The following is a 23,975-nucleotide window of genomic DNA, read 5'->3' as shown; positions in this document are numbered from 1 at the left end:
TATATATATATATATATATATTTATCGTATTTATCGAGATTAGATCTAATTCGAATACGAATATTTCGTTTTTTTTCTCTTTATCCGATTAAAAATATAAAAAAATAGATTATTCAATCGTTCGTTACTAAATCCTTATAAAGAATATCCTGTAATAGTGATCGATCGGATGCAACCTTTCTGTTTCGTTCCGATCAGATTATATCATACTGGTACTCGATAGAACGAGTTCGTTCACAGGCAGAACGAACAGTCGGAACAACATTCGATTCTATCGCAAGTTCTCCGAAGCGACTGCTCGTCATATTCCTGAAAAACATATGGTACGTGGTAGGAGACACGATATATTTTCTGCCGACGGAAGTATCTCGCAAAATGGAAATATTTGTTTTGCCTGGATGCCGATAGCGATAGAAAATCTCGTCATTCATTTTCCATACAATTTCGTTACTTTTCCGTCATTCGATTATCTGTCCTCAAAAATATTACATCTTTCTCTTTTGTTCTCTTAACGCTAAACCAATCACGCGAGGTCAAATGACCGCATTCTGTAATTCGTAAAAATGAAATAACTTGAACAAATCCTATAATTTGAAAAAAAATACATAAAAAAATGTACATTATTCATTTATAAATAATAGACAATATTTTGTTCGCTATCCAATTGGCTATATGATTTTTTCTTAAGCGATCATTTTACCACTCATCGTTGGAATAGGTATACATATATATATACATGAAATGTCGATAAGTTTAGTGTTAAAACGCAAGGCAAAATAAAAAACACCAATGATTAGAAATAATATAGTCGAAATAATCGATATCATAAACATCGTCAAGAATAAAGTTTCATAGACTGTGTGTCGAAAGGAATAAGATAATTTTCATCGCACGCACAACACGATATATCGTTCCCGTTACACGTGATATATCGCTTCGTGGTAGTTTCTCTAGTAGCAACGTATCTTCGTTACATACCCGTTCATATCGCCACGTTTTACGATACCGCATTCCATTACGTGAATTTTCAAAATAACGTCAATCATCTTCGTTAAATGTCCCGTTCGCCGGCCTCTTTTTTCTATCTTTTTTATTTTGGTCACAGCATCGTCAAACTTTTCATTCGCGAACGTGCACGAAATACGAGCTTTTTGATAAGCTCGTTAGTACGAGATATATAACGCTATAGATCGTGAACACTTACGATATGAGATATACATGTACATATATATATATATATATATATGTATAGAGGAAAACTTTAACGAAATAACACGTACCAAAGTGAAATGAAATTAGATTCTTATTTTATAAAAGAAATCATTTGAAATTAGTTAGGACTTTTTCAACATTTTTCGCACTAGCTAATTTTTAATTTAACAAATGCTTGATAATACAGCTACGTCGATTAAGGTAATTGTTTTTAATAATATTTTCGACTCGATTGAAATATTCTTAAGGAAAGAAAGAAAAAAAAAATATATATATATATTAGAGAAACGATGAAAATGATGATCATTCTCATGACGAATACCGGAAGATGGCGATGGTAAATTTGAGTTCGCCTATATGCTAATATTAAAGTTAGGATATGCATAACTTCTACCGGAGTGTATATCACCCTTGGAAAGGAGCATCGCGTACGACGAGGTCGAGTAAATCAAGCCGAACGAGCATAGACCTATTTTGAATTTGCGTGCGAGGGGACCGTTATGCATTTAGCTACTGCGAGTAAATGGAAATGCTTAAACGTCCTCGTGTGCGCGTTATATTTCTGAACACGAAAAGATTAGCGATTTATTTTTCAAGTTAAGTTCATTATCGTCTACCAATGGGCGGACTGTTATTACGTTTAACGACAAAACTTTGATTTATTTACATATTTTTATCAATTTAACAATATTTACAAGAAGTCAAGATATCAACGTCCACTACTATATATAAACCGAGTAAAACTTAATCAAAGTAATGGAATACTCATTACGTCTCCAGGATTTTGACGGTCCCTGAATCCCTCTTTCTCTATTTCTATCTCTTTCTCTCTTTCTCTTTCTTCAGGAATCCGAAGTTTATGTTTACTTTAACTTCGCCAAAGAATGTATTAAGTGTGTACAATCCGTCTCGAGAGTTTTACAGTTAACATGAACGAGCGTTACGAGTACCGAAGAATTCTGATTAAAGGAGAATCCAGGATACCGACTGTAAACAACAAATACGCGCAAAGATCGCGATGAAAATTGCATTTTATGGAGGATCATCTCTCTCTCTCTCTCTCTCTCTCTCTCTCTCTCTTTTTCTCTTCCTATTTCATTCTCCCCTCGCCTTATTTAACTCCCACCCTTTTCTCTCTTTCTCTAATTAGACTATGACTTCACGCGTCTCTCACTTAGAGAACATACTTAAGGATTAGAATCAACGTTCCAAGAATCTCTTTATCACTTTGACCAAGCCACGATAATCGAAGCTAACATAAGTTCGAAAGGAACTACACGTTCCCTTTTACTTCGGTTTTGACGCTAGTCTACCATAGCGTTGGCAAGACCGCGAGCCAACTTTGAATACGTATATAGCAAAAGTTCGAAACTCGTAAGATGTCAGAAACTTTCAAAGATAATACAACAAGACGCAAATGCACTCTGGCAGCCTCGTCAGCAGCGAGGCAAGCAACTTTCCCAATTTGCTATCCATGACTGCGACTGCAGATTCTAACTCGGTCCTTTAAATATTCATCAAATTGTCCAAACACATATATCTACTAGAAACACATTGCATTATTATAATTATTATGATTATTAATATATTATTATTATTTTTATTATTATAATATTAATAATATCGATTTAATTTTTGTTAAAAAATATCTCTACCATAGAATAATGAAAACAAAAGCAAAATATGCGTAAGTAAAACGTATTATATTTCTGAAACTCATCGATATTCCGAGCGTTAATTATTCGATTATATTTATCGTTACTTTTGTAATGTTTTAAATCCTCTTTCAAAAAGCGTAATCGTACTAACAAGCCGAATAAAAGCTGGGAGACAAGAAAAAAAAATTAATAAAAGAAAATATTTCTATTTATTTATGATCAATCTTTCTATTACATTTCTCTACGTTATAAAAAAAAAACAAAAAAAAACAAAAAAAGGCAGACTTACCTCCGCGAATATGAAGATAAAAAAGTGAACAAAACAATAAGGTAAAGGTAAGCGTATTCGTCATGGACTCTCTCTCCCAATGCTCGGAAATTTAAAAACAGTAAAAAAAAATAATATTGCATTAGTATTATACAAGGAACATCTAATATATAAGAATATGTATATGTGTGTGTGCACCAGTTACCTATGCTGTATGCATACATATATATATGTATGTATGATGTGTGCACTGTGTTATCGTGTGTGTGTGTGACGAATATCGAATTTAATACGAAACACGATCTATGAAGATGTAATTATAATAAATTATTCATTAGAGCATCATTAGAGAAAATAATAAATATCGAAAATAAGATAGAAAATTGGAAAAAATATTGTTTAGTAACAACATCGGTTAGATTTGCCAGAACGCCGACAGATAAATTTTATTATGTTTTAACATTACATATCTATTAAAATACTTTGAATAGAGAAAATAATTTTCATTAATATATATATTTTTTTAGATGAATTCGTGGAACTTGGTGTCGTCACTGAGCTGAGATCTAAACCAAACATGCATCGGTGATATTCATTGTTTTAAAGTTGGTCTTCTTGATATAATTTCAACATTTAAACTTCGATGGGTGTTTCTGGCAAGTAAAATTTAATTAACATTCATTAAAATTTTCACTGTAATTAGTTTCTTTCATTTTCCTAATTAATATGATATTCTCATTCCATTTATTGTTTCGTTTTAAATATTTCCTGCATGTTATATTCATACTTTCACATCATTTCACATTCTAATAATCGTTTATCATATAAATCAAAAATTCTACATGAACATTCAATAACTCATAATTATCTCCTTTCATTCTTTCCTTTTTTTCATTATAAAATAATAAGTACAAGTTCGTAAATAAAAAGCATTCTGTTTTTAAATTGTACGTTCAAGAAGGGAGGGTAATTGTAGACTACTGAGTTATTTTCAAAGGTTCAACAGCATGTTCAAATCATTTGACAATGACTCTTAGTCGTATTTTAGATTTTATTGAATTATTATTATCGCTCGTCAATAATTTCTAATAGTTATTGTAATTGGAAGAGATTTATATATTTTTCTTTTTGTTACAGATGATCATCGTTGGATTTATCATCAACCGAATGGGATAATCGTTAATAAAGATAAATCGAGTATTTAAATAATTTCATTTTACATGATATTTGATTTAAAAAACAGAATGCTTTTAAATTATGAAACAGTACAATTAATCCCTATTCCGATATCCCATTTCAATATCATATAATTATTTAATATCATATCTTATACGCATTCCAATTTTGACTGTCTATTTCATGTATTAAAAATATATTACTTTATAATATTTTTTAATATTATGTGTATTTACAGGTTTCACATGGAATAATCAAATATTGCTTAAATTTAATTTTCGTTTTATTTTATTTCAAGGAAGAGATTTTATTTTAATACTAGTTTACGAATTGTTTTTAAATAACTTTTATGCATGTACTTATGCGCGTCTACATTCTAGAATAATTTTTTCTTTTTCAAGCTCGTCTTTAATTAAAATTCATTTTAATCATAACTTTAATGAATAGCGGGTAGTTATTTTATCTCAGCATATATTTTTTTTTTCATAAGCTATTAATCTGATCAATAAACTCAAATATACGTTTAACGAAAACAACTGGTTGAGCTAAAAAGCATATATTATTGGACAAGTATTCCGTAGATGATAAAGGGATTGAAAGTAATAAAACCATTTCGCGAGGCGGTATGAAACACATTTTGGAGAACATAATAATCATATGAAACGTTTTACGAAGTAAAAGAAAAATAAAAAGAAATAAAAAAAAAAAGAGCGGGAGAAAAAAGTTTAATCGTTTAAAAAGCTAAAAAGAAAAAAAGGAAGATTAGATGGAAAGAGATAAAGAGTACATACGAAGAGTCATAAATAGATCACAAGTATTCAAGACTCGCATTACTTAAAGTAAATATATGCGTATATATAGATATATATTATATCTACGTATGTGTATGTACACTCATATATGCATATATTTATCTACGATATGAGGCGAATAACGTAGAGAGAAGACTCTAGGCGACGTTCTATTTAACGTTTACGATCGCAATATGCCAAGAGATCGTTATCCTAAGGCTACATTTTTCAGAGTTATCGTCGAATATGTTGGAGTAAATTGGGCTGCCGTCGTAAATGAAAATGTGTGTAGTGGCCGTGCGTCATTAAGGTGCGATGATCCACGATGGTAGGAAACGTCAAAAGTGTTTTCTCCTTCTCTCTTTGTGGTAAAATCTGAACGTGAAATGTATAGAGAGAGAAAGGAAGAGAAAGAAAGAGAGAGAGAGAGAGAGAGAGAGAGAGAGTGAGAGTGAGAGTGAGAGAGTAGTAGTAGTAGTAGTAGTAGTAGTTTAAAGGGACTGTAGAAGATTTAACAGTCCATATAATTCTGTACCGCTGAGAGAGCACATGGCGTGGAACTACGCGTTGCATATACAGTGGACATTAACGCGTTACTCCGACTAACATGTTAAAAACAACGTTAAATTTGTTACATAAAGTTTCCCTCTTATCTCGTAGCAGGATTTCGCTTAATTTTCAGTCACCGGACATTGGACGACCGGCCAGGGATTCTCAGCATTTTTGTTCCTTTTTCTCCTATAATATATTTTTGTTCTTTTCTTTTTTTTTTTTCTTATTTTTTCATTCTTTCTTTTTTGTTCATTTATCATATTTTCTTTCTGTAACAATAAAAATAAAGAAAAAAAAAAGGGAATTATAGAGAAATGAAAATCCCTTCATCTGCTTTGTACCCTCTTCATTCTCCTATTGACCTGAAAATGTATTCGACTTCGACGATTTATTCGGAATAATGGCAGAAAGATCCTTTGTCTTTTGAAGGAATAAGAGAAAAGAGAAGGGTTTACTGCAAATGTTGGTTCTCTCTCGATTCGACTGCTGGGATTCACTCGGTGGAACTAGGTCCGCGATCGTGAATATAACCAGTGCTCTGCATGCTTTGACAAGTTTACGACATTTAACGGGATGCAAATGCCTGTTGGAAGCGCGTTTGCACGCGCGTTCATCCGGACGATAAAGAGTGCAATACAGACGAAATGTTGAGAATAAAGAGAAACAGAGATAGAAGTAGAAAGAGAAAGAGAAAGAGAAAGAGAGAGAGCGAGAGAGAGAGAAGAACGTTATTATACGGTCGTATGTAGACTGTAGGTTTGAAAGGGGTGGTTAAAGGGTGGTAATAGTAGTGGGGGATGAGGATGCTACCCTAATCCTCGTATAATGTCCGAGGGATGTCAAATGGGGTATATGGTAGGGATAGGGTTAGGTGTTCCCTCGGTTAGACTGGCCCAACGCCAACTACCGGACAGTGAAAATGGTGTTTCGGCTTGCGATATAATCGGTATACGTATTGTATATATACAAGTTTGTATATATGGATATTGCGTGTATGTAGAAGTATATAGAAATATATGTATAATATTGTGGCTTACGCACCCTTCCAATGTACACGGCAAATGCGAAGTACTTACGACCACCAGTTGCAAAGTCCCTTTCGTTGGAAACGCTATACACTAATCGTGAATTGTTTCAAATTATTTTCCATCCTCTTAAACTTAGTTTTAATATTCAAATTCGTTTTTTTTTGTTTTTTTTCTTTTAAAATAATAAATATATTTATTTTTGTTCCGCATTGTTCGATCGATTTTGAACGATTAAATGAATTTAAATAATTGTATTTTATATTATGAAAAAAAAAGGCAAATTTGTTTAAAAATCCATATCCATCGTCTACTTCTATTATTTTCATTTCGCGATTCATGTTGTACGATTTCTTTTTTTTTTTTTTTTCATATACAAGATATTATTCGGTCAAATGTAATTTTTTACAAATGATATTTTGTTCATAATGCTTTCCGATATAATTTAGTTATTTTTATCGTGTTCTAACATCTGAACAACGTCACTTGAAATTTCGTTAGGCGCAGGTATTAGTGAATATTTTAATGAAATTCGAGGTAGGAATTCTGTGAAATTTAGAGAATCGAGAGGCGCGTTAGATACTTCAAAGAGAGAGAGAGAGAGAGAGAGAGAGAGAAATAGAAACGGAGAGAGCTGTGGAGCCCTCGAAACCGTAGACAAATTTAGTCCTCGCTTCCTTGGCATTGGACAATTACTCCCAGCGTATCCGCAACACGACTATGAATTCCGCTCAAATTTCGACACAGTTAGATGCTCAGTACGTAAAGCACGAGCTCTTGCAAGTACTCGCTACTACCTCGAAACATCCATCTTCTGTTCTAATGAGGAACAGAATACGCTATCTGTGAATAACTTATACTTACAAGCCATATACCCTACGAATTCTCTTTGGATTATTACGACGACCTAGTCATATGTTGTTTGCTTGATCTCATCCGATCATGTCCGATGACGATCCCATATCAATTTCTTCGTCATTAGAAATGGAATATGTAGAGAAAATAAAACACGCGTAAGAAAAATTATTATAATATATTATAAATAATATATTATTTTGTAAACATTATCGCGATTTGAAGAAAATGTTTTTCTTAATACATTTGTAATATATGCCAAAGTGAAATCAGTTTTTTACCGATATTGTATCACGCGTCCATAATATTTTTATCAAAATATTTTTATCGAAACGTATTTTTTTTTTTTCTATTTTGTAATAAAATCTCAAAACGTATCGAATGTCCTCTTTATATTCACTCATTTTTACGACGCAATAACTTTTGACCGAATAAACAAATGTCATCTTCTTTTTTTTTGTTTTTTTAATTACTTTACGATATGCTACATTTCAAACAGACGCAAATATTGTCAGATTCGATTATTATTATTACCAGAGATATGCAATCCTCGATTCATTTTATAATGAAAAAAACGAAACAAACTTGTTTTACAACACAATAATATACATATACTTTTACAAAAAAATAAGTATTAAATATTATTAAATATTTATTATATATATAAAACGTTCTCTCTCTCTCTCTCTCTCTCTCTCTCTCTCTCTCTCTCTCTCTCTCTCTCTTAAAAGCCAATTTGTATTTTAAAATTTTATCTATTTTTATTTTTCTCTCGTTCAACTTCATCGCATAGAATATATTTCATTTTCAAAGTGTAATATAAAGAATAATATCATATACGATAAACTCGAGCTCCCTTTTTTTTTCCCCGATGACGAGCACAAATCGTAGCACAAATTCGTTTTTATCGTTTCGCTTTTCGACGAAAACCGTCTGTATTCTATCTCTTTCTTTCGCCCATCTATCGAATCCATCTTCGTTACATCGTTGGTAGAAACGATACGGTCGATATAATCGACGAGTTTTCTTCAAGCGACGAGTCTTCGTCTTTTACACTGAGAGAAATACTATTCGTAGGAAATGTAATAAGAAAAAGGGAAAGAGTGAAAGAAAAAGAAAGAAAAAGAAAGAAAAAGAAAAAGTAAAAGAGAGAAATAAAGAGGAGAGTTACGTCGGGTGGTACGAAGCGATATCGCGTATGTTCTGTATCTTCTTTCCAAAGAATGAAAGGGAGAAAGAGATGGAAGGGGTTGAAAGAAAGATAAAGAGAGAAAGATAGAGAGAAAAGTACGATTTTGCTTGGCCGGTCAGACGTAAGAACGAACATCTCGCTTTTATTTCTGTCGTAGCTCCTAACGAGATATTGATACAGCAACGAGACCAACCATAACTTTTCAGAACAACCATCTAATACGTTCATTTCTATATATATATATATATAGTATTTGCACACATATATACGATACGGTAACGAATAAAAATGATACATTTTCGACTCCATTTAACAGAAATTTTGTTACCCCTTTCTCAAATAACATAAATAATATTATTTTTGTTACGTTCCATGATATTTCATGATTGATTCTAACATTTAAAAAAGAAAAAAGAAAAAAAGAGAAAAACAATTTTTCATAAATCGGATTATCATTGGATCAAAACCTATAATTCATTCGTTATACGCGTGGCTTCATAAATAAAATCGAATATTTACAAATTATTATTGATGATGACGCTTCTTTTCTTTTTTCCTTTTTTGTTTTTTCTTTTTTCTCTCGTTTTTTTTTTATATTATTGCTAATATACGATATTTTTATTGAATAAATTTTTCTCAAAATATATTTAACAAAGATAACTTGATGAGAGAAAAAAGAAAAGGAGAAAATGAACCGAATGTGATCTTTAGATCACTATGTTCTATTTCAATCCGCCAACATACATACATACATACATACACGCATACATACATAAATACATACATACATATATACTAGGTATAGAGGAGTCCACAGCAGCCGTATGTCGTTAGAGAACAAGGAAAGGTTACGGTAAATCCACGTTAGTATGTGCGAAGGTTTGCGAAGGCAGCCCGAATAACCACCCTTCTTGTTCTCGAGCATCGTCCATAACATCGTTCCAGAGTTTCAGGACGCTGGCGGACGACTGGAAAATTTATTATCAGGGCATAAGGAGCGGAAAGAGGTACAAAAAGGGAACGTATAACAAAGGACAGAGAAAGTTGTGGATAAGTCGACATCTCAACGATATACTTGCCTTGTAAACCGCGACCCCTTAATTCTCAAGGGAGGAATAAAAATAGCGACTTTAAATTGTTCACATGCGGTTTAACAAATAGATTTTCTAAAAAGACGTCTAGAATTTTTACGATAATCTTACGAGCACTTGAAGAAAATTGAAAATCTATACTGAATCTTTTATAAAAGTAGATAGACATTAACTAATAACATTTTGTATATTGTAGTAAAAGGGGTTCAATGAAAAATGTATAATATGATTTATTTGATAAATGATCGGGGCTTAAAATCGAGAAATTCAGTATTTTTTAACGAGAATGTAATTTTGATGTTAAAATATATATTAATATACGTTTATTTTTAATAAGTATATTTCTGTTTTATGTTAATTAAATTGATCAAATAAATCAAACGGCAATAAACTGACAAATATTTACAATAATATATCAAGGGTTAAAAACTAAATGGTTTATTTATGATAACGATATTTGTTCCGATTCAGATTCAATGAATTCGTTATGAATTTAATTTTAAAAGGATCGTAAAATACGATTTTATTGTTAAAAATTACAAGAAATGTTTGTAAAGAAGTGCGAACCGCGAGACAAAAAAAAAAAATAAAGACATATCATTTATTATACGTTGTGTTATATAATTCTATAATATTTACTTTGATATTTCGCTAAACGTGCAAACCATGTTAACTTGAAGGTGCTAGGAGCAACGAGAAGGTTTCAGAAACTCTGGGGCTTGTTACGCAGTTTAAAATACTTATTCGCGAGACAAGATTCGAAATTTAAAGCATCAAAAGGCAAACGTTGCTTTGAGAGCGCTAATTTGCTTAGCATTTGCTTAGACGTAGAATACAAAGTATGAAAGGATCTAAACGCGAAAGGCTGAGCATACAATTTTTTAAATGAATAATAATCTCTAGCGTTTGTGTGTGTGTGTGTGTGTGTGCTGCGTTTTATCGTAAATAATTATAAACAATGAATGAAAATTAGCTGTAATTGCAAAAAATTATTAATGTGACTTTAAATGATATTAATTTGTGTTAATTATTACAAACATTCAAGAATATATAAATCGATGATATCAATATAACAATAAATAAATTCGATTAAATAATATGCGATGGGTGCGAAAACGTTTTTACTCATCTGCAATATGTAACATGACTAATTGTAACAAAATATTATGTGCTGCCCTTTAAAGAGTCGGAAACACTCAGTTAAAAACAGTGAAATACTTACCGACATGTAATATTACTATATGTCGATATCTGACAAAATTGAAATATATAAACTTGATTTTTGTTTAGACATTATCAATAGCAACTATTTTAAAAAGCAAATCAAATAATCTATTGGGAAATATCTATTATCGACATTCATTTCGCGTATGTCTGCAATCGAATTTAAATTCTATCAATGGTAAGGTTAAAGTTTTATTCTTACTCACAAATAAAAAATAAGAAATAAAATTATTGATATATCTTCATCTCAACGTTTATCGACATTTTTCAATTTTAGTATTTTCTTTTTATAATAAAGTAATTTTTGTTTTCAAAATTTTTTTTAATTAATATAAAAAATATTATTTTGCCTTGAATGCAGTTGATAACTAGTGATCCCATTAAAAGATGATAAAATGGACGAAAATTCATGATACGTAATTACGATAATAAAAATTGTAGCACGTTAGTAAAAATTGGAATACACGAATACAAGATAACATCTATTATCGGTTAATTAAATTATTATAACCAGCTAATCGTTAAAAAAAACAGATTTTTACTTTATTAATAAAAGTAACATAGAAATTTTTGTTGCTGACCGATGGGAAGATTAAATCTATCTTACAACTTATCGGTAAGTAAGAAATCGATCTTTTATATTACCTAAAATTTATACCGTAGGAACGCTGTATATGACAATGAACCTTATTAGCAGAAAAAAATTATTAAATGCTCTTAATTGCTCACTATTTGCTCAATATTATTATATCAAATATTTTTTATTTATCGTTAATTAGTTGAAAATATAATTATTACACTTTGAATATTTATTATTATTTATATATTACACTAATTTCTTTTTTCTCGTTTCGCCTTTAATATTTGTCATTTTGATCGTATTTTATTAAATTTGCAATTTTTCTTTTCCATATAATGCAGCTTAAAAGTATTTCATAATAATTAATAGATATTATTTTTTGTAGTAACTTAATATTTGTATTTTTCCTATTTCTTTATTTTTATATATTTTATTTAAATGTAAAATCACGCGTTTAAATTTAATTTCATTACAACGGTAAATAGAGATTTGATAAAAATAAATAACAAATTCAGTTGGAAAGTGCATCTCTGCGAACTGGACGATTTGTATGTTAGGCTATTGTATCACTTGATTGTATGATTAATATAGTTTTCTTTTTGTTACAGGTGATCATCGTTGGATTTATCATCTATTCGTTTTGATTTTCTTCTACTTTTTAAAATATATATGTATAAAAAACGCATTTCTGATGGCACACACGTATTTAGACACTAAAAATTAAATATAATTATTTTCAATTTTCTTACAATACAACTGTACTATATATACTATTAAAAAATATTGTATTCATCGCGTTAAGTACATAACATCTTCCCATGGTGGTCCCAGTGGTAACAAAAATGATGCTGGGTAGATAAAAAAGGGGACTTGTGAGTTTCTATATACTTCACCACAAAAAATTTGGCATAGAACCGCAACAAGCAGAAAAAATGAAAAAGTGAAAATATTTACCTATTGTTAATACATTATAACCGATTAACTTATTTCTTTTCACTACCTCATAGGTTGTTACTTTGGAAATCTACTTTAAATATATCCCCTGCGGGTATACCAACTTTACTTTCATTTTTTTCCAAGTGTTCTTGCGCCTTGAATTTGTGGTTGCGCATGTGTATAACATATATCCTACTCATGGCGTCGCCATTTCATAATTATTCAAAGTGTAATAATTATTTTCAACTAATTAACGATAAATACAAAATATTTGATATAATGAAATTGAGCAAATAGTGAGCAATTAAGAGCACTTAATAATTTTTTTCTGCTGTTAAGGTTTTTAACGAGCGTATTTACGGTAAAATTTGTCATGAGCTTTAATTCAAATCGGATAAACAGGTATCTACCGTGTGAGGCTTAGATTTACAGGAATCCACTTTTACCGGCTGAATTGTTGGTAATATTAAAAACTGATATATTAACGATTGATCAGCCACATATAATTGTTACCCGTCAACTAATCGGTAAAATATGAGTGTTTTATTAATTAATTGACAGCACTATATAACTTACTATTTTATGATTGTAAAAAATATACTTTTTTCGTGACCGAGTGTCAGTAAACCTGTGCTTCTCTTCTTTCTTGATTGGTTATAAAGTTTTCTGTAAGAATTGCTAGTATTTGTACGGTAAAGCAAAACGCTACTTTCATTGATTATTTCCAGACAGGTTTGAAAAGACGAAATTACATGGTTTTTCGTATATTGTCGGTAACCATAGTATGCTCAACGTGCTAAAAAATACGCAGATGGAGCAGCCACATACTGGAGTCAATGAATCGAAGAAAAGTTTACATATGCGATATATTGTTATAAAGTAGGAGGTTTTATTCAATGATTGATAAATTAAATGATTTATAATTAGTAAGAATTTGAAAAAAAATTGTGTATTTTTTGTTTCGTTCTTTTTATTTTCATTATTTTCTTTTCCTCCTCGAGTTTGTTTGTATACAATTGTAGAGATATTGGAAATTGTCTTTTTTCCTTTGCAAACAAAATCAGTAATTCCTGTAACTATATCTATTTTGCTATTATATATATATTCAGATCTGTTAATTATAATCTTCTATTCATCTAGGTTAACATTTTAACATGTTATATAAATGAAATTGACTCTCTTCTTTTGTTTCTTTCAATATACAATTATGTTTCTGACAGTTCAATATATTAAATAAATAAAATGCATCTTAATGATAGAACAATATTTATATCAGATCAGGATATATTATTTTTTCCTGGTAGAGGTCGTCTGCAAGCATTGTTAGATTATTTTCGTAGCTTGTTCATGGTTTCTTCTACAAATCCGAATGCTCAAAGTTATTTACGCAGTCGTACTTCAATATTACGTGAAAAACGTCGACACATTCGCAACAACAAGGAAATAATTCATCCGTTCAGTAATTTTAGGTAATAATAAAATTAATTATTTTTTAAATCAATTCAAATTGAAGATTATTTAATAAAATTTTTAAATTTTCAAATTTAATATCATTAGGATTAATCGCATTTAAATTCGTTCACAGATATTACTGGGACTTCTTACTAATTCTAGGTATGACAATTAACTTATTGATAGTACCATATCAAGCATCATTTGGTATTACTCGAGAGACTCTTATTCCAGGAATAATTAAAAATTCTCTACTTCTTCTCTGTTGTGCAGACATGCTCGTTAACTTATCTACCGGGTGAATACAATCAAAATGAATCACTCTATTAAAGACAATTAAATAATTTATCTTTAAATTAATCAAATAACGGAGAAATATTGATTTTTAATTAGATACTTCGACAAAAGCCAATCTATTGTCGAGATGGAACGGAAAAAAATTATAAAACAATACATGAAACATGGTACGTTCTTTACCGATCTTCTCGGTTCTTTTCCGACCGACGTGATATTTGTGAGGATGTGGGACGAATACAAAGTAACTCGAGAAGTAGTTTCATTGATTTATGCCTTTAGATTATTTTCTCTAAACGTTTACATCAGCCAAGCGATGTATGCTAAAAATATTTCAATATCTCGTTATCACTTTTTTATTATCTTCTTTTGGTTATTTGTTTTCTTACACTGGCTAACTTGCATCTTCTGGCTAGTACCCATTGCAACTACTTCACTGAAACAATTACTTTATCCTAGAATCGATTCTTGGATACATGAGATCGATCTTTGGTATAAACCTAAAAGCATACAATATCTCTTTTCATTGGTGATTACGATAGGAAATTGTTTGAGATCTAGATTATATAAAAGTGATCGACAGAATATGCCTGATCTTTACGTAGTAATAGTTGCCGAAATAATAGGTACTCTAATCACGTGGTTCCTCATAGCAAGATTGGTGCAATATTTTAAAGGAACGAATTCTTCTAAATTGAGATATCAAAGTGCCGTTGGTCAACTGACAAAATATATGCGGCACAAACAACTTCCACGTCATACTCAACGTCGAATAATCGATTATTATGAATTTCGTTTCCAACGACGTTACTTTCGTGAATCTGATATATTCAACGCGTTATCGTTGCAAATACGTCAAGAAATAGTTATGCATTCTTGTCGAAAGCTTGTAGAAAATGTAACATTCTTTAATAATCTTCCAATAGTTATTTTGAATCGTATAGTAGCACTATTGAAATCGGAAATTTTCTTAACGAACGATGTGATTGTACGAGCGAACGAACCAGGCAATTGTATGTATTTTATTGGTAGTGGTACAGTTGCAATTTATACGATTTCTGGTAAAGAAGTTTGCCATCTTAAGGATGGTGCTCATTTCGGTGAGATAGCTCTTGTAATGGCGGACGAACGTAGAGTCGCCAGCGTAGTTGCTGTTGAGATTTGCGAACTTTATCGACTTGACCGTGCCGACTTTGCTCGTACGATACATCCTTATCCTATGATGTGGGAGCAGATCAAAAACATTGCCATCGAAAGACACGAGAAAACTATGATTCTTAGTACGTAATTAATAGTTTGTAATATTTATTGTTCTATATTCCTATATCACAAATGATATTATATATAATAATTATTTTATACCTAACAATTATATATCATTTATGTTTTGACCCCAAAATCACTGACTAACATTTATTGCTTGTCGTACAAATTTTTAATAAAAAAAAAAAACAAGTTTGAGAAAAGTATGCTGTTTGTTAATGTTTTAACATATTATTATTGATGCTTTGTATGGATCAATGACCACTTTTCCTGGATTTTTAATGAAATTTTAAGAAGAGAGTGTAAATTATATAAATCATTTCGGGCCATAAGTGTAGTTAGCGAGTTGGGACTGAACGCAGAGGATATATAAATAATATTAATAGTTTATTATAAATGTTAAGATAATTTAAATTTAAAAATGTTATGTGTTTTTTATGTACATATATATATATATTTATAATATATTCATTTGAAAATACCTATTAATATTAATTTAAATATCTATAGGAAGAATGTTTATCCTCTCGAGTCATGGTAATTTTAATCATTTTTTAAGAACAAGTAGTATTAATCGTGATAATCTGTGGTAATCAAATAGCTCGCCTATATGTTCTTCGTTACCTTCTCGATATTACCTTGCAGATATTGTGAAGATTATGCAACATGATCCGAAACATTCTATAGGAAGTATACGTAGAGATGTTAAGCCGCTACCGTGTATACGATACTAGTGAACTGTTCATTATACAAAATCGTTTCTACATAGTAGTACTGCATTCGACCGGTTCTCAAATGCAACAGAACTTAATTGTCACTACAACCGTTATCATCTTTCCGTTCATTTTTACTATATGTACATTCGTAAAACTAAATAAACATTCGGGATATATTATGATACTTCAGAAAGATTGCATTGGCGATATATAAATTTTAAAATCATAAAAAAAAAAAAGGAAAAAAAAAACAGAAAAAAAAGAGAAAAGATGAAGTTGGAAAGGAGATTCGTATCATCGACGTAGGTAACTCACCGGAGTTTTAATTGCGGTCTCATTATCGAAGTCATCGCGGGGAGTCTCGGTGATGCTGAGGTGGGGATGATGTATCTACCCTTCGGAACCATTAAGGTCGTAAAAGTCGAGGCCTCGTTTATTTCTTTCGAGCGAGGAGCTTCTATGAGGAAGTCGATGTGGGCACCAACGTAAGTCTTTTCTCGGTGCCGATGTATGAGAAAGAGAGAGAAAGAGAGAGAGAGAGGGAACCAAGTAGCCTTCTCCACCCTTCAAATCCATCATTTTACAGAGACACGAGACGTTCTATATAAATTGTTGGCAATATCATCACCGAGAAGCAGCTTTTCTATATGGTACCATGAGGCTCATATTCAGGTAGTAGGTGCCGTGCTGTTAGAGCGATAACCGTGTTCGCTACGCTTTTTAGACTCGCCACGGTCGACGAGGCATAAATACGTAGTACTTGCGCGTCGTCAATTCTGTTAAAAAGCTCCTCCTTCTTTTCATCGTTCGTCGATACGGTAGAGGAGTGTTACGTACTTACGTTTAGTATTATACGTGTCGTGTCCATCGGAAATTCGAACTTACCTTAACTTTCTACCAACGATAATGACGTTAGCAGTAATTAAGGAAGAAGAAGAAGAAGAAAGAGGAGGAGGAGGAGGAGGAGAGAAGAGCTTAGTGTTTGTCCGTTAGACTTGACATTCGCACGTGGAGATCGTAAGTAAGCGATTGGTTGAAAAGGAAATATCAAGCTGGTTGGTCGGTGCAAATGGCGTTGGCGTCGTTGTACCGTCGAGAGCCGCCCATTCGACGAAACAATGGTTCGCGCGCATCGACGCATGGGCAGAGAGAATACAGAAAGACAGAGAGAGAAAGAGAGAGGAAGATAACAATGAAACGGTTAGGAGGGCTGGCCATTGTAATAGGCCGACGTGATGCGCCTGCTTGGTAGCATCTATCCCTACTCCTATCCCTCTTTTATCGTGGTTACGAAGAGGACAAGAGAAGAAAAGAGTATAAGAGAGTAAGAGAGAGAGAAAGAGAGAGAGAACGTATTGTTATCAAAGAGAAAGCACCCCGGCAACGCTACTCGTCGATTTGGTTCTGAGCGAGACGGAATGATCATCGTAGCTTTGAAAGTGGAGAAGGTAGACGAAGATAACAAGAGTACAGAAAGTCGGAAAGGGAGAAAGAGAAACAGAGAGAGAGAGAGAGAGAGAGAGAGAGAAATAGTATGAGAGGGTAGAAGAAAGCACGTTGTGGCTATAGTTATGTGGCCACACCCCGCCGAGCCAGCCAACGGGCTCTCCGTCGAGCAACGACGAACCACCTGACCCCACAATGGGCAGATCCACTTAGAAAGTACGCGCGCACGATCTATTGTTGCACACCATGCGCACTTGAATGCCGTACGGAACACCAAAAGGGGGTTGGAAGAGCCACGTAAAGGGGATCGTTCATAGACACAAAGAGAGGAAGATAGAGAGAGAGAGAGAGAGAGAGAGAGAGAGAGAGAGAGAGAGAGAGNGAGAGAGAGAGAGAGAGAGAGAGAGAGAGAGAGAGAGAGAGAGAGAGAGAGTGAGTGAGTGAGAGAGTGAGTAGGTTTATATATGAGTTTGCGCGCGCGTACATATACGTATCACCATCGATAGGTGTATAACGAGCCGACGAGAAGAGGAGGACTTATTCCACGGTCACGCATTCTTCCTGCCTAGATCCGGCTCGTTAACGCGATTAACGGAGCGTGAGTGATATGCCATCGTGATACATCCATCGGAACGCCTCATCCTAGGGGGAATATTTCGTCCTGGTAATCCGACTTTCACCTCCCTTTTTCGACATTCTTTCCTTGACAAGAGAAACAACTCTTTTTTATTTTTTTTGTCATTAAGAATATATAATATATATATATATATTAATATTTTTTAAATGATTTCTTTTTTTTATCTCAACTTTTTCACGTTCTTAAGAATATATCATCTTTATGAGATATAACCTGTCTCAATGTTTGAATTCATATTAATTTCTTTATTTTTCTTTTAATAAGTATACTTTGATCGCGTCGAGTTTTCTTAAGGGAAAAGACAAAAAATAAAATAAAAAGAGAGAGAGAGAGAGAGAGAGAGAGAAAGGAAAAAATGAAACTATTTGTAGTAGACATTTAGCGAAATGAAAAAAAAAAAACAAAAAAGAGAAAAAAAATAAAATGTGGATCTCAGTGATATTTCTTTTTCCATGTCAATGTCTCGTAACAGGGAGAAATCTCGGGGAGTGCATCTTTGCACGTTGGTGCTCTCGTCCAATAGACAGATACGCGGCACTCCTATAGCGACACAAAACCCAGCGACGGCGACCCTAGGCTCTGCTGCCTTCTCCTCGGCAAGAGCGGGTCGATACTCGGCAGGCCAGCACCCTCTTCCCTCGGAACCACCACTCGCCCCTCGTCTCTCTCTCTCTCTCTCTCTCTCTCTCTTTCTCTGTTCCCGCGCAACCCCTTCCATACCTCCGCCCACATACCCATCTTCACCCTCCATCGTAGCGCGTTCTCTCGTTCCTTTTGCCACCTTCCCCCATCTTCGTCCTGTTTCTCCTCCGACAGACCGAGCACATCCACCTTCGCTCTTACCAACTCTCTCCGCTTCCACCTACGTTTCCACCACCTCTTACACTTTTCTATTCTCTTTCTTTCTCTCTCTCTCTCTCTCTCTCTCTCTGTCTTGCTCTTTCGCTCGCTTTCTTTCTCTTATCTTTCTCGATGGCCTCGTCCATAGGTGTATCGGTTGATTGATCGTTTATCGATACGAGAGACCATCCTGCTGAGTCCTACCTTCTCTGTCCTACCTTTTCTGTCCCTCTTCCATTCTCTCTCTCTCTCTTTCTCTTACTCTCTCATCCTTTCCAGTTACCTACCCCATAGTACGCGCATTGCACATTTATAAGGACGTTGAACACAAGCCCTGTGTACCATCTTTCTCTTTTACCTATACTTTCTCTCTCTCTCTCTCTCTATCTTCCTCTCACTCATTCTTTCTCTTTCTCTTTCTCTCTCTCTCTTTCTTCTCTTAAACCTCCGTCATCCTAGCCCTTATTCATCCCTCGAAACTCGAACGGCCGCCACCGGCTAGCCAACGGACTCGTCTGGATTGGTTTTGTGTTGGAAGGGCCATGCTCGATTGATGTCGGTGTGTTTGTAAGCGCACCGGGCAACATCAATGTTTCGACTCGGCCGCCGTCCGCCCCCATTATTTCATCCCCGTCGACCTCTTCCCTCTCTCCGTTACCTCCCTTCATCTCTACTAGTACCTCCTCCTACTCCTCTCCCTTATAGAAAATCTATATACGTATATAAACGTAGTATATGTACTTCTCTCGTTTCCGAGTCCCTCCCACCCTCTCTTCCTCTTTAACTACTAATACATACACGCGCGCACGCACGCACACACATACACATATACTTTGTCGATCCCAATGCAGAACCGATACTTATTTATATGGGCTTCCGTTTACCATTCACTACATACGTAATTTAACCGGCGACCCTGTGCACTTCCGAAAACGCTCTATCAATTTTTAACGTCGATACGGATTTATCAACGTTTGTAGTCCTTTCCGTATATTTATGTGTAAATATGCAATATGTAAGTTAATAAAATACTCTATTTAATATCTTATTCGACTATGGTGCGTCTACCTCTCCAGTATTTAAATATAAAATTCGACATTTTTCTTTACTTTCGATCTTTATAATCAACATATATTATCATTACACAAGGGAACGTAAATTTATTCATTAAATTAATTCGATGATGATTTTTTTCAACGTTAACGAACAAACCAAAATGTCACCTGGTTTCCATATTAACAGCCTCGAAATTCTTTGATCAGTTGTATTGGTTCCAAAAGGATGTTCCTAGCACCCGAACAGTGTACTACCCTAATCGAGTGGTGGCTCCCAACCGTGACGTTGCATTACGGTGTTGACTGTCCGTCACACATCCCCGAGTTCGAATGACGACGTTTATAAGGTAGTGTCAACAACGGTGGGTAATGATGTGCGGTCCCCATACTCGCCCACCAGAGGAGTTTAGCAGCGGGTGGTCGGGCACCCGCAACGTATCATCCCGTCACGCTACATTGAACGTCATTGTCCGAACCAAAGTCGCCGTTTATCGCCCAACAGCCAATGGCATGCGGATATGGCTATGTACGAAACTAAACGATCTTTTACATTCTTTCTTGTTCTTATAAAAAGTTCATATTTCTTTCAAATACGTTCAAAAGGGCGTTCGACGTTAACGTAAATTGTAATTAATCTAGAGTTCTCTCCAAATATCACACGGCTTGGAGAGAAATATTTTATTTAATTCGTGTTTTTTTATTTATTTAAAATAATATCATATATATATTATATCTTACATTTTTTTTAATCAATGTAGTTAGAATTATTTTCGTGATAGAATCCCGATCAAACGTACATATAATATAATTATTTAGCAATATAACATACGTTTTATTTGAAATATTTTAAAATTATGTAATCATTTGAAGAATATAAATTTTGATCGTACGACACGTTAAGACAGTTCTCATGATTTCCATAAAGAATTGTATAGTAAAGTACCGTTAGCCTCTCTACGAATACGTTACAAAGAGAGCAGACATATAGAAGAGAAGGTTAGGAAGAGCTGACAAGGGTCGCGTGACGCTCGATCTGCATAATTCGAGAGTCGCTACGTCTCTCTGCAGTCACCCTCGTGATTTAACGAGATTAACAATGAACGGAGGGACGTTTCTGCAATTCACCTTGGCGTTACACAACCAACGCTCGATCATCTCTGTATCGTCGAGGTATTCGTTGCAACGAGTCGTGTTAAGGAGGGATATGACTGCTGAGTGATTTGCAAAATCGACTAACGTAGACAACGTAGACGACTTCGAGTCTTTACGTATCTTCCCATAGATGTTCGGAATATTAATCATCATGATGTTACCAGTTACATCATCAACCTAATATACTGGTATATATGCTTAAGTTATAAAGAATATAATGATAATGTTTAATCATTTCAAAATAATCCACAGAAAATTTATTGAAAGACCATATTCCGAAACAAAGGATAAAAAATGTGTCAACAAGTATTCCGGAGTCTCTCTCTCTCTCTCTCTCTCTCTCTTTTTATTTTTATTTTTCAATTAAAATTATACTTTCATTTCACGTAGACCATTTAATCGCAAACTCGGTCTAAAATTATTCTCCTCGTGGCGTTATATCTCGGTACGTTATCAATGGACATTTCTCGTCACCGACAACACGAACGAACGCATCATAAAATGTTTGACTATGCAGAAAATTCATAAACTTTGAAACGTTTCTCGCTGGCCTTTCCACTTTTCATTTTCTTTTTCTTTTTCTTTTTCTTTTTCTTTCTCTTTCTCTGTCTCTATTTCTCTCTTTAGTTCTTTCTTCGAGAACGTTGAGAAGTTGGCGTATCGACGTAAATAATGAAAGCGGACAAATATACGCGCCTCTCTTTAGAAACTATGACTTGCAGTACTAAAGGCCGTGCTCGAAGCGTGCGATTCGCTGCGTTACAAATGAGCAAAGTTTCTAGACGGACTCGTTTAGCTCGTTATCTGGCTCTTCTAAATGACTTTCCCTTCGTAAAACGAGTTCCTCGTTGTATTTAAAGAGAATTTCGTTGTACAGAAGCTTCACTCTTTCTCTTTATCTATCTCTCTCTCTCTCTCTCTCTCTCTGTTTCTTTCCTTCTTTTTATTTTTCTTTTTCTCTTTCTACGAGCGGCTACTACTTCGATTAGCTGCATAATTAAAATAATGCATCAATTTCGATTACACCGTGGATACATTCGCTGGATACGAATGAATATTTAGAAAATTATCGTACTTTCCATCCTCTCGATATGTTTATCGTTTAATTACGTAATATTTAATATGTGTGCATTGGTCATTAATTAATTAAAGTAGAGATTTTTTAAAAGTTCGAATTTAAAAAGTCAAATCGATGGTTATCTTGACTATAATATCATATATTAATTAACGTTTCTTTTCTTTTTTTTTTTGATACTTGATAATCGTTTTATTCGTCGATATAAATTCATAAATAAATCGTGATCAGAATGAGGGATGCAACGAAACGTTAGATCTTTTCATTTAATTTTGTTTCCTTTTTTTCTTTATTTAATTTTTGTTTTATTTTATTATTATTATTCTTCGTATAATGTGCGTGAGTCTTTTCGATACCGCTGTACGACGTCGTTCGTGTTACCATAATTCCTCTTGGTGCTTGCCCTCTTATATCATGTAACTTTATTCGGCAAGCATGCACCGACACAGTTTATCATTTCTTCTGAACGTACTACGTACCGACGACCGTGTCGATAATGATTCTTGAAGTGAAAAGAGTTCAGAAAAACGGGACAATTTTTACACACACATTAATTTAATTCCATTGAATATTATCTAGAAACAATGGTATCCATAATTTTAATGCAAAATTATATTTATACATTTATTATTTTTCAATGTTTATTTTATTCATCCTTACGTTTATTTAACGTACAAACGCGTGCACTTACTATGAGAGAAAGGACATAGTGGCACCTGAGCAAGCTTGAAAAAATGTCTATTCTATAGGCAATTATTAAAACTGCGATACGCTTGTTTGGTCAAGTGCATTTACGAACGTGCTTAAAGATACTCAACGAGTACGCGGAATCGAGTATAATGTAAGTAGGGAAATCGGATGGCGGAAGTATTCGTGGGATTTCAAGAGGTATTTTAGAACGTTTGATTTTACTTGTCACAACAGTCTACTGTTGGTAGAAGTAATAGCATAAGTTCTTTGTAGCGGCAACTACTAATCCTCTTTTAAGCAATACCCGTTAGCAAGAAGTTTCTATGAATTACTTATCACTGAATTGTTTAGCATACCCGTGACATGATGATTTATTATTCTTGCCAATAATAAATTCGAATTAATGTTCATTATACTGATTCAGACATAGATATGATGATTATAAAATAAGTGATGATGAGTGTTTTATAAATAATATATATATAATGTTCTGACTAATCATTTTATTCTCTTCAAAAATGTTTTTTTTAAATATTAATGAAACTATTATTATATTAATAATTTGATTTATCAAGTATATTCGATTAATACGATGCTTTCTAATATTGGAAGATACACGAGCAGCACATTTCAGTTGGCATAACCCCTGCTGACTAGGATAGTGTTAAAACGTTAGCACGGTTCAATACTCTCTTTCTTTCTCTTTCATTCGATCCAGTCTACCTTGATTTCTCCGCGACATACTTACCTGTTCTTCTTCTTCTTCTTCTGTCCCTTATTTATTTCTTTTTTCGT

General features: G+C 33.4%; 1 protein-coding gene across 1 annotated transcript; it reads left to right on the top strand.

Annotated features, from left to right (window-relative positions):
• Positions 1 to 13,802: 13,802 nt before the first annotated feature.
• On the top strand, positions 13,803 to 15,594 carry LOC106787422 (potassium/sodium hyperpolarization-activated cyclic nucleotide-gated channel 1-like). The gene is made up of 3 exons (XM_014749765.1): positions 13,803 to 14,029; positions 14,146 to 14,310; positions 14,406 to 15,594. The coding sequence occupies exons 1-3, from the start codon at positions 13,803 to 13,805 to the stop codon at positions 15,592 to 15,594; spliced, it is 1,581 nt and encodes a 526-aa protein (XP_014605251.1).
• The last annotated feature ends 8,381 nt before the right edge of the window (positions 15,595 to 23,975 follow it).

The sequence above is a fragment of the Polistes canadensis genome, unplaced genomic scaffold, assembly GCF_001313835.1.
Source record: "Polistes canadensis isolate GaletaPanama2010 unplaced genomic scaffold, ASM131383v1 scaffold_100, whole genome shotgun sequence".
In the NCBI taxonomy this organism is placed as follows: Eukaryota; Metazoa; Arthropoda; class Insecta; order Hymenoptera; family Vespidae; genus Polistes; species Polistes canadensis.
Note: the sequence above shows the minus strand (reverse complement) of the source record. Positions and strands in the feature narration are given on the sequence as shown.